The 16588-nt window shown below is 41.2% G+C and overlaps 1 protein-coding gene across 1 annotated transcript in view; it reads right to left on the bottom strand.

Moving 5' to 3' along the window:
• Nucleotides 1-13251, bottom strand: part of fkbp16 (FKBP prolyl isomerase 16) — a 26274-nt gene extending 13023 nt beyond the window's left edge. The window contains exons 1-3 of the mRNA XM_062390749.1: nt 12422-13251; nt 12014-12183; nt 11343-11431 (exon numbers count right to left, since the gene is read on the bottom strand). Coding sequence (XP_062246733.1) covers nt 11343-11431; nt 12014-12183; nt 12422-12878 — 716 coding nt within the window. The 5' untranslated portion in view covers nt 12879-13251. The remainder of the gene's footprint in view (nt 1-11342; nt 11432-12013; nt 12184-12421) is intronic.
• Nucleotides 13252-16588: the final 3337 nt, after the last annotated feature.

Genomic DNA, 16588 nt, shown 5'->3' with positions numbered 1-16588 from the left:
AAACTAAAAAATAAAAAATAAAGGGTTTTGATGATAACGCCCCTTAGCTTCATATGCATACTGTGGTGCCAGATTGGTCTCATTCAAATAGATGAGGTGCTTAGGGTGATTACTACAAAGTCATGGTCAAGACTGATCAGATCAGATCAATACGATCAATCTGGTGTTTATAGTTCGGTCCTGAGGCCGTTTCTCCTGCAGTCTCAGGAACAGAGGTTTAGTTTCAGTGGATTGAAGTCAATGTGAAGCTGTTGTTAACAGCAAAGACGGCTTGGTTCTTTGTTTGCACAGACGTTAGGTCTAGTGATTACATAAACCAGATCTCCGCCAGTTTTGATTTCCCTTTTGAACTTCAAAGCTCTCTAAGTTACGACTAATTCTGAGCGAGGAGCCAAAAATCCAGCTCTATGAAAGATGAAAGTTCTGCTCCTCCATTACCGTTATACTTTACACAAATGTCTGCCTACTTCAATGGACACGTGAAACCCTGAATGCTGAGAGAACTTTATGATTTCTGTTTAGACGAGCGATCCAAAGTTAAGAAAACAATTCCCCACAGTTGAGTGACGTGGACATGAAATAATTGCGAGACATTATCATTCCACAGGGCTGCTGTGTGTGTGTGTGTCTACCTCTGTGTGTGTGAGCATTAACATTTGTGACCAGGAGCCGCTCATGACGTTATGGATGATATTCTGGTCGGTAAATAAATGTCATAAAGAGATATTGATCAGGAATTAATTTCCCTTCCAAGTCCAAGCTGTCACACATGCATGAGCTGCAACCAGATAACTCCCACGAATAAATGTCACAGTTTGAACACATAACAAACAACGTGCAGTTATCTCGTTCACTGACTGACTGATTATTAAATTAAATGGAACACAGCAGTTGTTGTTTTAATGCACCTGAACAGCTTCAACCGCCCTTCACACCTCTAATGTTGGACAAACGCAATGTGTACATCAAACAGAAACGTCATTATAAATCACTGTGGCCCTACTGTCGTCTCTGAAGATGGCTCCAGTGTGTGCAAGTCTGCGATTTAACCAGATAAAGGTCCAGCTTCCTTTCAGCAGCCTGTGTAGCCTGGGAATCAATAGCAGCACACTGAACTCCTGACTTATTAGTCAGGTCGTTAGGAGGAGGAGCTGGCTCAGTACAGCAAATGCAGCGTGGCCGTTAGTACTCTCCTTAAGTCTCTTTGACCCGTAGCATCCATCAAAAGTCAGTCACATTTGAGTTAATTGCTCGCACTGATAATGCCGTGTTAGTTTCTATATGAGCTCACTTGTACTGTCCCTCACACTCTGGAATGTCAATATGAAACATTAGCACAGGGCAGCAAATCTCATCAGTGCTATCAAACAATAACAGATCTACTTTGTTAATCCCTGAAGCTTTAACGCCGAACATGTGATTTCGATTTTGCAGTGAGGATGTCAGCGGGGTCTCGGCCAGAAATTAACTCTGCAAGGACTATTTGATATTCGATGGGCGTGCGTGCCTGTGATACACTGCTCCAGACGGTTGATGACGTAGCACTGACGTCTCAGCCAGATGAGTCACGCTCCACGTCCTCAGCGGCGGTACCTCTTCATCCCCAGAGCACACACACACACACACACACACACACGCACAATCACAAGCACACACTGGTGCCATTTGTCACTCAGCTGCACATTTCCTCGCTCCAGCCTCGCAGGCAGCATCCTTCACCTCACATCCAGCAGCATGACACTTCTCTACAGTCAAATAACCTTGTTGTCTTTACTTCTGCTTTATGTATATAGTCACACACACCAGCTATAAACTGTGTGAGGGTCTTTGTGTGTGAATGTGGCAGCCTGCCCCTCTACTATCCTATCTGCTCTCATTTTAACAATTGTATGTGGTGTCCTCATGAGTTGCCGATAGTAGCTCTGAGACTCATCACCGAACAGTCTTTCTGATCTCACGTTTTGAGGAGAGTTTCCCCCTTGTAGTTTTAAAAGTGCATTTAGCATTGTTAACCCATGACAGCAAGTCAATTCTCTGGGCCGTAAAGAACAAATGAGATTGAGTGGTCCTAGAAGTAAAAGGAAAAAGCCTCTGTGTTTGAGCAATGACGAGGGCAACTGAGAGCAACTGGGAGCAGCAAATCAGCAGGTACATAATGCAGGAGAAAAACTGTGTGAGCTGAATATACAAACATTAGCATACAGCATGAGAAAGTGTTTATAGACGTTTACATGCAACGGTAAATTCAAATTGGAATGAGAGCAAGTCTAATTTAGGTTATAAAACATTAATATAATAATATAATATTCTACATAATGCAATTTTATATTCCAAAAACACGCAGGATAGTGAAGACTTTGAAAAAGGTGAGAACATTAGGCTACATTGAATGGTCCTCTCCAGCCAGAATGCTGTTTGCCGTAAAACAGTATAAAAACAAGGGTTGCACAGAACCAATGTATCAACGGCAGAAGTTTAAGTCCTGGTGGCAGTACCTCACTTAGTCTAACATTGCTGTGTTCACAAACTGGAAGCTGACAAGGCTCCTTCACCAGGAGGGTAACAGACCCTGGTAACCTTCCTGGTGAAGCTCACCTCAGGAGGATTTGGCAGATGTGCGATTGTGGTAGGAATAGTTCAACAGGCTAATCCACTTTCTTGCTGAGAGTTGGATGAGAAAATTGATTCCTATTGTGTGTGTGTGTAGTTGATGCAAAGTGACAGTGCTGCCGGCAGAGGATTAGCTTAGCTTAGCACATTAACTCTACCCAGCTAGCCATGACTCTGTCCACCGCCCAAGCTCGATCCATCCGCCCAGGGGCGGACTGGGGGAAAAAAGTGGCCCGGGAGTTTCTGTCAGACCGGCCCACTCAATACACGGCGCGCGGCCCACTAAGTAGCCGCGTTGCCCACTCAATGGATCGCGCGTATCGAACAGTCAGTGGCCTTCTGGGAAAAATACCCATACACTTAACATTATTTTGGATGATTACAAAGAAATTACATCATATATGTATGTTTGTTTTTTAATAACATTTGGATCCACCAATTTGCCTGGATGGACACATGGAATAAAATGATTATTGGCTATTGTAACACTCCAAGGTAGGTATAGTTTGCTAGATGAATATGCTTAACTCTTTGCTAGTATCAGATGGTTATACAAGTATAACTACCAAGCCTTAAGGAATGAATGTCAGCAGAGAAAGACCACACAATAAAGAAACTGGAATCAGTGGGTAGAATTTGTATGAACAATATATTAGAAATGAATAGAACAGAACATACGATGGGGTGTGAACATCAGTGGTATCAGTAGTGTTGCATGCTGGGTGTGTGATTGTTTGTGTGTGTAGGGGTGCTGAAGGTGCATAACAAAACAGTAAGTTACATAACAGAACCTAAACTAGCAGCCCAGGTTCTTTAAGGTCATAAATAAATAAATATATATATATGGTTATAAATAAATATATATATATATATATATATAGATATAAAAAACAATATCAGTATACTCCATACTATAACAGTTTTATTATAAGCCCACTACATGAGTAGTTTTTGCAGCAGCTCACTCTTTTCAGCTCCACCTTTTCGTTTTGGTGCCGACGGCATGCTCTCGCACTCTCCAAAACAACGAAGGCAACGAAGAGCTGGGCCTCATGGGTTGTGCGCATGCGTATAACTGGGTGCCGCGTTGCGTGTATGTATGCAAATCCAAATTCTCTACACTTCGGCTGTGTAAGAACCAATTTAGAGGTGTTTATTAATAAGGTGGAGATCTTTTCTTACTTTGGACTTCCGAAGTCTGTAAAACACATATTAAAAGACACTTAAAAAAAAATCGAAAAATAGTCACCATGAGTGTGAAGACCGATTGCGAGTAGCAGTATAAAAGCAGTCAGTGCGAATAGATAGGTATAGCTCTTGGAGAAAATTACGCTTGTGCCGCTGTTTCAACCATTGTAGGGCTGATGCGATGATGGGCGTGGGCCGGTACATCATAGTGATGGGCCGTTGGATTTATATTTTCGGCCATCGGCCCACCGGGGATGTCCCCGGTATTCCCGATGGCCAGTCCGCCCCTGCATCCGCCTGCACCTCTAAAGCTCACTAATCACAAAATATCTTGTTTTCAAATCCACACAAAGAGGCCAAACACACTGATCTAAATGCATCGGCCATCTGCTTTTTAATTTGTCTGCAATAATAAACAGATAGCTGTTTATGAAGATTACCCAAAATGATGTCTAGCACTAAAACAATAGGAAAATAATTTAATGTTGTGTTTTATGTGGAGAAACGTTTGACCCATATCCGACCATAAACCATGTACAGCAAATGGAAAATGTAGTTTTGGTCTGTATATCCACTGTGTACACCTGAAGCCCAAATATATTGTCCGTTGCCCCCACAGGCTAATTCACCGTCAGACAATAGCCAGTGGCCAAATGACAGGGAGGACAACAGTGCAAAGCAAATTGGACAGAAAAAAGATAAATACAAATTATAACAGAACAATACAAAGCTAAAAGGGGACAGCACTAAAGAAGCTCCAAACAGTGTGGTTCTTCGCACACAAAGCTATTACAAAACCACTTATCAAACAGACTATCTGACAACACAAGCTCAATTCAGTGCAGGAGATTTACTGTCCCACTAAATATCCCACAACCATGGAAAGCAGAAGTAGCTTTAACTGAGGGCAGTGCTGTATTACAACCAAGGCTGTGTCGATGGGAGAGATAAACCTGCCAGCAGCATGGGGAAAGGTAAACATCCTGGGAGATTAGATGAGGGACACGCACAGTTCAAACACTGGTCTGTGTGGCAAAATGCCGCTGTGGCACCAAACTATATATTTTCAGGGGTAAAACAAAGAGTCTACTATCACTCAGGTTTAATTTGTACATTTCTTTTTTTCGCTGGAGGTCAACACGCGCAGCTCTAATGCGGCACTGGTTGGGCAAACAGAAGAGCGTATGCTCATTGAGAGTTAACCAGATCTTATCTGGAGCATGCTACAGCTGTCGATGGAGGCTGGTCCGCTGCGGCAGCGTGAGGTCTGGGTGTGGTTTGTAGTCAGCCTGCTGTATCGTTTCTGTGTCATTAAAGAGAAAACACAGCAGCCGAGAAATACAATCAAACTTGTTTAGGTCACGTGACCACACAGCCGGAGTTCACATGCTGTAAACCTTCACTGATGACGAACAGTAAATCAACTAAAAGCATTTCACAATCTGCTCAGGAGGAACACAAGTTTTGGGAAGAATGGATTGGATTCTCGGCCGTGCTCTCCAAGGAGCAGTGTCTTAAAGGTCACATTATTCATTTGACCCAGGTGGTTACATGCAGAGTGAGTCACACCACCCTCAACACAAACGGAGCCCCACCTCACAGATTTTCTCAGTAGACGACATGCTTACGTATCAGGGCATGAGGGGGAGGAGGGCTGGCTTGCAAAAAAATGACAGACACCCGCGAGGCTCTGCGGTGAGTGAGTCACTGTACCTGTCAGTGAAAAGCAGAACTGCCAGTTTTGGGTTATATCATGTTGCATTTGGTGATAAGGAGAGAGATTGGTTTGAAAGAAGCGGAAGACATAACAAAGACAATTATCTGGCGCCCGGACACTGATGATAAGTTTCTGACATTGGTCATGTCTGTCAAAAGAGGCTACACCCACAAGTATCATCACTCCTCATTAGAGTTGACTCCAATCATCACAGCTCTGACTTGTCACCTTCACATGTCAACACTTTGCTCTGCGAGTCTCTCTCCTCAGAGAAATGTCACTGTTAGCTTTTTTTTCAGCTGCATTCCTCTCTGGATATGGGCGTTTGTCAGAGGCTTCGGGAGACAACGCCACCGCACTTGCCAACTGCTTCAAGGATGTCAACAAAGATTCCCTTTGAGCACATTCCCAAGAAGGCGTTTCACTGCTAAATGCGTGTTATTGGCTATTGCTGAGTAACTATTTGATGTTGTTTGTCAAACATAATTATTTCAAGAGGCCGCGTTTTTTTTAATATTTTAGTCAACAATAAGATTCAATGCCCTAAAGGTTAAAACTGTGATCTGTTCAACATGATCTCACGATACCCCTGTATGGATAAAACATTGTGTAATATTAATGTAATAATAGATACTAATAGTCGAGTAGCTGTCGTAAATATGGATGTTGTAGTTTTGGTCTTACAGTTAGTCGGTCCACCACTTTGGTCGAATTGAAAAATTATTAGATTCTATAAAATTGGTCGAGATATACCTGGTTCTTTAGGGAGTTTTCACACCCGACAAGTCTGGACCAAGGTTCAATTCTTTGCTTTGATTGTTTTGATCTGGTTTGTTTTAGTTTCACATTGCAATTCAGGGAGTGTGCAACGTATGTTCACCCTGTCCCCACAACTCACATAGGCATTTCCCTATACTTGACATTGATTGGTTTGTAGACAGGCGTGCATCATGATTAACCAATCACCATACAAGTAAGGTGATTGGTTAATTGGTCCAAAATAAGCCAAAAAAGTGTTTTCAGACTTCAAACAAAGTGAACCATGGTTCAGTTTTTGTCTCAGACTGATACTACTGTTTCGGTCTGACAATATCTTGGCCCGTTTGACTGGAGTGTGGTCCAAGGCAGCTTTTCACACTTGCTATTTATCTGTGGTTTGGTATGTGTCACCAACGATGCAACTAGGCTACAAACAGTTCATTCGGATATATTGGTTTGTTATGCTAGCAGCAGAATGGGCTACAGAGGTCTTATACAGTAACTTCACTTCTTTGTACCTTCCTACCAGCAGACCTTTTTTATTTTAGAAACTGCAGCCGGGCTCCCTCTGCAGACAAAGGTGTCGTTCTCTTTTATTCACCTTTCTCTTAAGTGCCAGGGCCCTATCTAAGTATTTTATGTTGTATTATATATGTTAATTATTAATGCATTTTATTAAGTCATTCAATTAGATCACAAAGCCGAAAATTCCACCCACCCTGATGTACCCACACCTACTCCACTCATCACACAGAGGCTTTACCATGACATGACATCCTGGAAAAGAAAACACAAGATCAAAGAAAATTGCACAGCAAGCAACTGGTAACGAATATTGTGCAATAACCATTAATCATCCCGCAAATGTTCAAGTTTTTTCCCACGACTGAAGCTGCAGTCAACTCGCTCCAACCTCCCCTGGATTAATCAAGGCTGGAGCAGCCAACATGCTCCCTTCCCCTGAGGTCAAAGAGAGGGAGATTCCTCTCTCTCTCTCCTGCTAGTTGGACTTTGTTGTTTTTGTTGAACCCTCAGAAACTGACAATGATATCCATCTGGTGTGTCTCCACAGTATCTCTACTGTTCCATTAAAGGCTATCCGTTTGGTACTAGTCCAGTGCTGGCTGAAAAACTTGCCTGTGGCTAGGGGTTGATGGCTTGGCCCGCTTTAATTAACCTTGCAGTTTTTTTTAGAGTATCATCCGAAACAAAAACCTTCCAGCTTCCTTGAGTCCTGAGCTTTAAAGGTGACATGAAATGTTCCTGTAGCGCTTTGGTGACAGCACTGACCGTCCCATGGCACTTGTGTGCCGTCCATCTTGAAATCCTGGCATGTGGCCTCTTTCTTTGCATCAAGTAACATGTTCTACTTTTTTGAGAACTACTCATGCACAAAACTTCACAGTCAACAGCGCACTTCCTTGGTTATCAGCATGAGATATAAAATCTGTTCTAAGAAGGACCAGGCTTTTTAATTTCAGCTCCTGAATATCTGAATCTGTTTATGCCTTTCGAGGCAGCATATTTTATTACCGAGCATATAGTGGTAAGTGATGATTGTTTTGATTTTAATTTACCCTTTTATTGAGTTTCAACTGATTTAAATGTACCAAATTCATTTAGATACCTATAATCATTCCTGGTTGGTTTATATGTATAGTATATATATAAATATATATATTTTAAAGGTAGCCAGTGGTTTTCCTTCATGCTGTTGACAATCCTTTTTTTGTGTTTTGTCTGCATGTACAATGATTGAGTTACGTGTACATACATTTCCCCTTTGTGTAAAAAACACGCACATTTGAGCCACAGTATTAATCATAAATAAATGGTAAATGGTTTTGTATTTATATGGCGCTTTTCTAGTCTTGATGACCACTCATAGCTCTTTACAGTACAGTTTTACATTCACCCATTCACACACACACATTCATACAGTGCATCTATTAGCAGCACTTTGTTGTTCTAGGAGGGGCCATTCAGGGTTCAGCATCTTGCCAAAGGACACTTAGGTAGGCAGATGGGGAAAACTGGCGATCGAACTGCCAAACTTCAGGTTGGATGACGACCGCTGTACCCCTCAGCCACAGCGGCCACAAATACCACACAATCCCCTCATGATGCATAGATGCAACAGTTGAATGATGAACTGGCCGACACTGTCCATCTGGACTGAGATTAAAACTATTAATTCAACTATGACACATCCCAATGGTCTAATTAATTCCACTTCAACATGTGCCACTGGGGAAGTTCTCGTCGTGCCAAAAAGTAGTAAGGCAACGCCTTCGCTGCCAGCGCTAAGGTTTAAGCTTCTGTTGTTTTTTGACACCAGGCCAATGTAACCTCATTTCCCCATTTCACACCAGAGTAAAAGTTTATCTTTTGACATGTGTAGTGTGGTGTTCATTAACCATACGGTGAATGATTGTGCTGTATACAATAGAAGTGGTGCAGACTCATTTCACTGTGGTTTTTTGTTTTGAAGGTTTAGTTTTGTCGAGACGTAAATAAAGCAGCTGCCAGTGACATTTAATGTGGTTGACTTTGGGATTGAGCAGACCCGATGAGGCAGAGTCACTCTGGCTCCTTGAGGGTTTGTGAGTGATAAAGTTGCTCCTGTCCAGAAATCAATGTGTTAGTTAGTTCCCACTTTTCTCTAATAATGACCTGCTGACTGAATGCATGAGAGTATATCTCTGACTAAGCACAAGGCTGTTCTTCCTTGAAAAGGACGAGTGCATTTCCTCATCATTGTTTCCCACAGTCGATTTAGCCCTTCTCATCGAGCAGGTAAATACAGAAGATTTTCCTCATTGGTTTCATTATAATCCTCCCGTCACATCAGACGCTGTAGCATCGAGCTGCAGACCCCTCCACTGTGCTGTGCTGTGCTGAGCCGCACTGTCTGACCAGCTCTGCCAGCTCTGCCTCTGTTCTGATAAATAACTGTGAAGTGCACTTAGCGGCACTGTTTGCAACAGGCGACTGACAGAGTTCAATCAATGCATCTCCCTGAAAACAGAGAGAGGCTAATGAGATTTCCTCTAGTTGTGTCTCTGTCATTTTTATGGCACAGAACACTGAGTCAGACCTCTTCTGAAACATGAAGTCTCTCAGCGCTTGTTTGTCTGATTATATGTTCAAATATTTGGTTATACTGAATATATTAGTGATAGACTTGAAGAGGCAGGTTTTACTGATGAGTTTACACAGAGAAGAATGATACGGTGGTATTGTGTGTTCTTAAAGAAATGGTTATGGTCTTTGAGACACATATTGCCCAAGGTCTGTTAACAAGATTAACACCATTTATGTTTGGTAATTATGAAGCTACAGCCAGCAGACACTTGACTTAGCTTAGCACAAAGACTGGACACAGAATGGAGACTACTGAGTGCCATACTGTAGTTTCCCCCTGTTTCCATGTTTAAACACTAAGCTAAGCTAGCCTCATGTTGCGGGAAAGATTCATATTCAGTATATAGATATGAGTATGGTATCAAACCTCTCAACCTATTCCTGTTTAAAGAAAACTAACGAGCATCTTGCCCAAAAAGTCAAACTATTCCATTAAATATCTCCCAGCTAAGACTGTGGATGGTCTGTTTGACCTATGGATGACCCAGCTGCTGGAGTAACTTTAGTTAAGTTTGCCAAAAGGTATTCAACTTTTTTAAATGACAGAATTTCATACCAAATCGTCCACAATTGTATTTATCTTCAGGTACAAGAGAAAATCAGACAACAAGCAACCTCACTAAGATAATCCAGTTTACAGCGCTGATGCTGCCTGTTTGTGTTACGCTGCGGCAAAATCTGACTCCATGGCACTCAACCATAATCAGCTGCCTCAAAACAATCATTGACTAACCTAACGCTGTTTCCCCCCATTTTTTTTTCTCAGTGCCTCTCTCTCCGCGCACACAACAGAGGGCAAGACTCCAGACAACACCTCAGAGACTCCACGCTCACACCTCTCACACGCCATGTCCCAGCACAAACAAGACCATACACACTGCAGTGCACAGAGGAGATTGAAACTGTGAAGTGCACTGAAAAAAAGACATGCTTGAACAATGCGGTTCAGTACATCGGAAATTATTTTCGCGACAAATGTTCAGACTCACAGAACATTGTGTTGTCAGCAGTGTTTTTATGCATCACTCTGTACAGCTCTGTATGAAGTTGAATGGCAGTTTTTGACATGACTGCACAAGTATATTCTCAAAAATAATTCTGGGTTTGATTGAGTCCACTCACAAAGCATTCATGACTCCAGAAGGTGTGTGTGAAACAACCTAATAATGTTTAATTAGCTTTAATGGGTGTGGACTTAAGTAAACACTGGCAGGGAGTTGATAGTATCACTTTCTGAATCACATTAATGTCACAATTTTCATGTTCATGAAATAGCTTAACACACAGCACATTACCGGCTTTCCAAAACCTCATACAGTGGCAGCAGTCAAAGGTACAGGAAATTATTTCCAACGAAACAATTCACCAGCAAACAAAATAAATCACATTTTGTTAATCATTTTGGTCTGTAGTCTTGCATCAAAAATCTGTTCCCCTTATATATCTTGAATCTTACATTTGATTATACAATCTCGTCAAATCACTGTGCTCCATTATTGTCTCATTCTCACATGCTCAAGTTATCTTGAGTAAACATCAAAAGTATAAACAATGGTTTTTCAACAGCAACACACCAATCTCTGCCCTGTTTATTCTGGCTCTGAACTGGTGTCAAGGTTATAAACTTAAGCCATTGGCCGTAATATGAGTGGTCTCCTCCCATAGGTGGGGCAGTTACAAACACACCATTGATAGGCTGCCTGTGAATGGTGTTAGGACGGAGCCATCTGCTTCTGTTTATGGTTCATTAACCCCACTACCCCTGGATAACCAAGCTGCTCCCACAGCAACAGGTACCAGAGGCCGGCATGGGCTCACTTACTGAGATTACACTCAACAGAAGAGGAATATAAACGACCAGCCCTCACTTCCATTGTAGATTGAGAAGTTTAAGATAGAAGAACAATAAATGGGGTGTCCTTACCTTCCCAAAAGTCCATAGGCATACAGTGAATCTGCCAGCAGCAATGCTATCTCACCCCTCTGCATGGACATGACGCACTCCTCCAGGGCCTACAGGTGTCCAAATCACAACGTGTTTTTTAACATCTGCAGGTTATTAGCCTACATAACTGTACAGAAAACTCATTTAGAATGTCTGTTGCAGATGTCCATGACTGATTAAACCTGCGTATTATCCCGCATTTTAGGATGGCTATGTTTATTGTTTCTGTCAGTTGATTCTTCCACGTTGGTCCAGACTGAAATATCTGAACAAATACAAGGTGAACTGCCATGAAAGTTGGTACATACATTTGTGGTTCCCTGAGGATAAACCTTACTGACCTTGATTATATTCTGAGTTTTGCCTTTTTGATCCAAAAGCTACTAGATTGATTTTAATTAAATTTGGTAAAAGAAAATTATGCTCCAGTCTTTGGTTTTTGATCCACAAAACTAACAAGAAGTTGTTTGGCCGTTTTGATTTCATTTTGATGTTTGCTGATAACTGTTTGATATTAGTTGGCAAACTTTGTCTTGTTTATCAATTTGCATAGCCTTTACTGATCACTGCTGACACACGGTGTGATATAGACGCTCTACACCGAAGAAAACTACCCTGTCTGATTAAAGTGAAGAGTTCAAAGCTTTCACCTGGTTTACATCTCCCTCGCCGATAACAAAGACGAGATTGCGGTCTTTCTCCACCACAGTGCGGTCCTCCACGACACACTGCATCTTCACAGCAACCTCCTGGCCCCAGGTGGGGCACGGGGCGAGCGGGGCCACAGGCTCCAGCACCTTCTTCCTCAACAGCCGGTCCTCTGCGTGTGGAGAGGAGAAAAGGTCATGCAGGACGAAACCGGATTAATCCGCTAGTAGTTAGCAAACACAAGCTCAGACAGAGCCACAAACCCACTTTGGTTGAACTCTATTGGCACTTCCCTTCTTAAATCAGAATTGAATGTAAAGATAAAAGCTGGTGATAGTTTTGCTGTATAACCTTTAAGTGTAACATGTGTGTCGTTGCATGAGATGTGATGTTCACTGACATATCCTGACCTGTGATGTCCTGCCAGTTCTCTGCCATGAACAGCTTCTCGAATGTCGAGGAAGTCCACTCCTCAATGGCGTAGCCTGGAAAGAGACTCTCTGCCGAGGTGTCATTCTCCAAAACATCGTCCTCTTCTGATGGGTCTTGAAATCTTACCATCTTCCAGCTGTTAGTTTTTTTCAGTCTCTTTTTTTCTCTGCATTCTGGCTCTCCACCTTCACAGGTGCTTTTTATCTCAGTGCTTTTACTCGGCTCCGTACGGCTCTCTGTTTCAGCCTGCTCTTTCCTTTGCAGCCCCTCTCTTTCCTCTGCAGGCCCGCAGGGCAGCTCGCTGTGGCTCCTCTTGTCAGGGATCTCAGAAATGGCCTCTCTTACCTCAGGCTCTGTGAGCTCCACTGCGGGGTCTTTATGCTCCTCACAACATGCCTCTGTCTCCATTTCACTACAGAGCGCGATGGACACCATCTGCAATAGTCACCAAAAGATATAATCCTCCTTGTCGAGCCAATCTTCCACTTAGGTGTAAATCCGTGGGTCTGTTTTGAACCAATCCCTTCCAGCTACACTCTGTAAAAACAAAAATATATCTCCATGACGTAATATTTACGAAAAGCCATGCTGTGTTTCATTAAATCCAACTCAGAATACGTCCCTAAATCCTGGCTTCATCCATGTTTTTTCCCGTCTACAGCTATGTACTTTTTCGCAGTTCTGCTGCACTTTGACCTCCTATGTCCCCTGCTTGTGTCCGTCTTAGTCTGCGTGGTCCACGGATATGACGGCAACGAAAAAATGATCAATGCTAAGAAACTGTGCAGCGCAACAAACCACTCTCAGCCGGCAGGCTTGTGCAGTGGTAATCTGCAGGATTAGAAGAAAAAAACCTAATCTGCCAGCACGTCTGTAAGCTTCTTAATGACTTCACCGTCCTGTCCCATAACGCAGTTTCCATGAATGCAATCTACCACTAAGATCTCAGGAGACAAACGCTATAACCTAATTTGCTTTGAATTATGTTGTGAGGTTTTTATTTTCGCTTTTTAAGAAGTGTCGCAACACTGAGTGAAGAGCGCAGGCAGTTCCACTGAAACTGGATTAAAGATTACATTGGGTATACTGTGTTTATGCTGTAAACCTCATGGAAGAAACACAGTTTATATTATGTGCATAATCGTTTTCATCTGCATTTTTTTGTTTGTTGGCAAAAACTACTACACCAATTTTTATAAAACCTTAACCCTAATGCTAACCCATAACATGATGGTGAGGATTTACCTTATGTTAAAGCGATGCATCCTGAAATAGAACGTAAACCTAAGCCAAGGCTACCCCCGTATTTTACCATGTTCAATAAAATAAAAAAATTCATTGATCAACCCATTTACAGAGATCTGCTTCAAAATGTCTTTCTTGGGTCATAGCCCACTTCTGTAGAGAATGTCATGGCAATAGATTCTATTGATATTGAATAATAGTGCTGACACAGACAAACAAGCAGCAATGAAAACATAACTTTCTTAGTAAAGGTTATTGAAGCCAAATGTGTATATATCATTCAGACATCCACTGATTCAGCGAAGGCGATATAATGATAAAAAGGTTGAGTTAAAATGGATTAAAATGTCACAAATCGGTTGTCATAGCTTCAATACAATTATACGTGTATTACCCCAGCAGTGGCACAGAACATTATCCAATTGTTACACTGATGCACGAATGCAAGGTTACTGATCACCTAAAGTACAAAAATAACAAAATATCATTTAGGGTATTACATTTTGACTGTCAAGCCAAGAGCGTTTGAGTCATATTTCCAGTCCCGAAAGAGACATCAATACCGCAGGAGCAGCTCTAGACTAATATGAAATCAATACATCAACCTCCTTCTCAACATATTGTAAACAAACATGTCTTTATTGACTGCGAGGACGATCTATAATCCACAGTCAAAGCATGTTTTCCATCAAGATTAAAATTAATTCATGTGTCATATTTGACTTATTTGGAGTTTGTCCTGATACAGGTGGGAATACATTTACCTAAAGTATAGCCCACTTTTATCTGTTATACTTTTAAATTCAAGCATTATGTTGTACTCAATAAATGTCAGTGTGAGAACATTGTACTACTCTATTTTTCTGCTGTTGCTTTACAGAACATTGACCTTTCAGATGAATATCCTTGTTTAACGCATTTGATAATAATACTAATGTATATCGTAATAATTTTCCAAAACATAATTCGTTGCAATATATTCAATGACCAACATTATAGAAACTAGTTCAAATCACTTCAGTGAGGTTAATTCATCTCAACCTTAAATATGTCAATAATGCTATTCCAACATTACATATTATATCATAAATTGAGCTGAAAGAAGTAATCAATCAACTGAGTTGTCAATCATCAAAAAAAAAGATGTCCAACTCTGGTTTTTATGTGAGGAATTTTTACATTTCTTTGTCTTATTTGGTTATAAACTCATATTCTGATCGGTCTAGACTCCTAGTTGGACAAAAAATTTGAATATATTACTTTTAAAATTTAGACAAAGAAAAATTATTTATTCATTAAGGCAATAATTACCAGATTCGTTGATGATTAAATCCACCATAGACTATTTGTGTAAAAAAATCAGATTTCCATAGTTTGTGGTTAAATGACAATATCCATATTGCACTGCACAAATGAATGTTGTTGTAAAAAGGTCCCCATTCATACGTTTGTCTTGTTGGTAGTTAAACTTCCTCATCTGTGTGCTTCAAAACTATATACAGTGTGTTGACTGAAATCCAGCAGGAGGAGGGCGACTTGGATGTAACCCAGAGCGAAAATAGATCAAACATGAGATAAATACAGGCTGGAACTGTGGCAGCACAAATGGCCAAAGTGTGTGACCTGGAAAGCGAAAAGAAATATATGTATATGTGTGTCTATGTGTGTGTGTGTGTGTGACTATACTCTTTTTGTTTCCTTTTTAAGACCTTTTTCCAATATTGGACCTCATAAGGACCAAACCCTGTTTCTCATGAAGCAACACTTAATTTCTGAGGTCCTGTTTAAGGTAAGAGGTCAGATGTGAATTGTGATTAGGGTTAGGTATGATTCGGCCGTGGTTAAGGTTAGAGATAAGGTTTTGTTTAGAGTGTCCATGATGAATGGAAGTCAATGCAGTGGCCTAAAAAGGTTATCTACACAAACCTGTAACTACTTGTGTGTTTACTTTACTACTTTTTGGAAAGACCATTTTGAGCATAGACTCTACAGAGTGAGGAGACTTTGACCGGTCCTCAATTTTTCAATGGGCTGTTTTAGGGTTAAGACTTGGTTTCAGGATTAGGGTTAGAATTAGGTTTAGGTTAGGGTAAGGGTAAGGGTTAGGCATTTAGATTATATGGTTAAGTTTAGGGTAGGGGGTTAGGTGTGTATTATGTCAATAAGTGTCCTCACTAAGATAGAAGTAGAAACGTGTGTGTTTGTGTGTTTGCTTGTCTTTATACAATAATGAGAACCAGTTGTGATTCAATACAAGCATTGTGAGGTCATTTGAGGTCCTCACAGATTCAGAGTTTGAGGGATAGTTGTGATGGTTATTGTTAGACTATATGGGCTAGGGATTGCATTGTGCCAATGAGTGTCCTCACAACTATAGAGAGACAAGTGTGTGTATGTGTTTGTGTGCTTGCCTTTGTTTCTGAACTTATATCTTCGTGAGGACCATTTTAAGCATAGACCCTACAAATCGAGGACATTTTGACAGGTCCTCTCTTCCTCCTGTGACTTGGTTCTAGGGTTAGACTTAGGTTAAGGTTAGGGATTAATATGTGATGGTTAAGGTTAGAGTAAAGGGGCTAGGGAATGTTTTGTCAATAACTGTCCTCACTAAGATAGAAGTAAATACATGTGTGTGTGTTTGTGTGTATATGTGTGTTTGTGCATGTCTTTATATAGTAATGAGGCCCAATGCTGGTTCAATTCAATCATTGTGAGTTTATTTTGACGTTGTGGGGACATTTTGGCTGGTCTTCAGAAACTCAAAGGGTTGTTTGAGGGTTAAGATAGTTGTGATAGTTAACGTTAGAGTATATGGGCTAGGGAATGCATTATGCCAATGAGTGTCCTCGCAACTATAGAGAGACAAGTGTGTGTATGTGTTTGTGTGCTTGCCTTTGTTT

Source organism: Platichthys flesus, chromosome 6 (assembly GCF_949316205.1).
Source record: "Platichthys flesus chromosome 6, fPlaFle2.1, whole genome shotgun sequence".
Lineage (NCBI taxonomy): Eukaryota > Metazoa > Chordata > Actinopteri > Pleuronectiformes > Pleuronectidae > Platichthys > Platichthys flesus.
The sequence above is the reverse complement of the archived record's forward strand: the minus strand, read 5'-3'. Positions and strand labels throughout refer to the sequence as shown.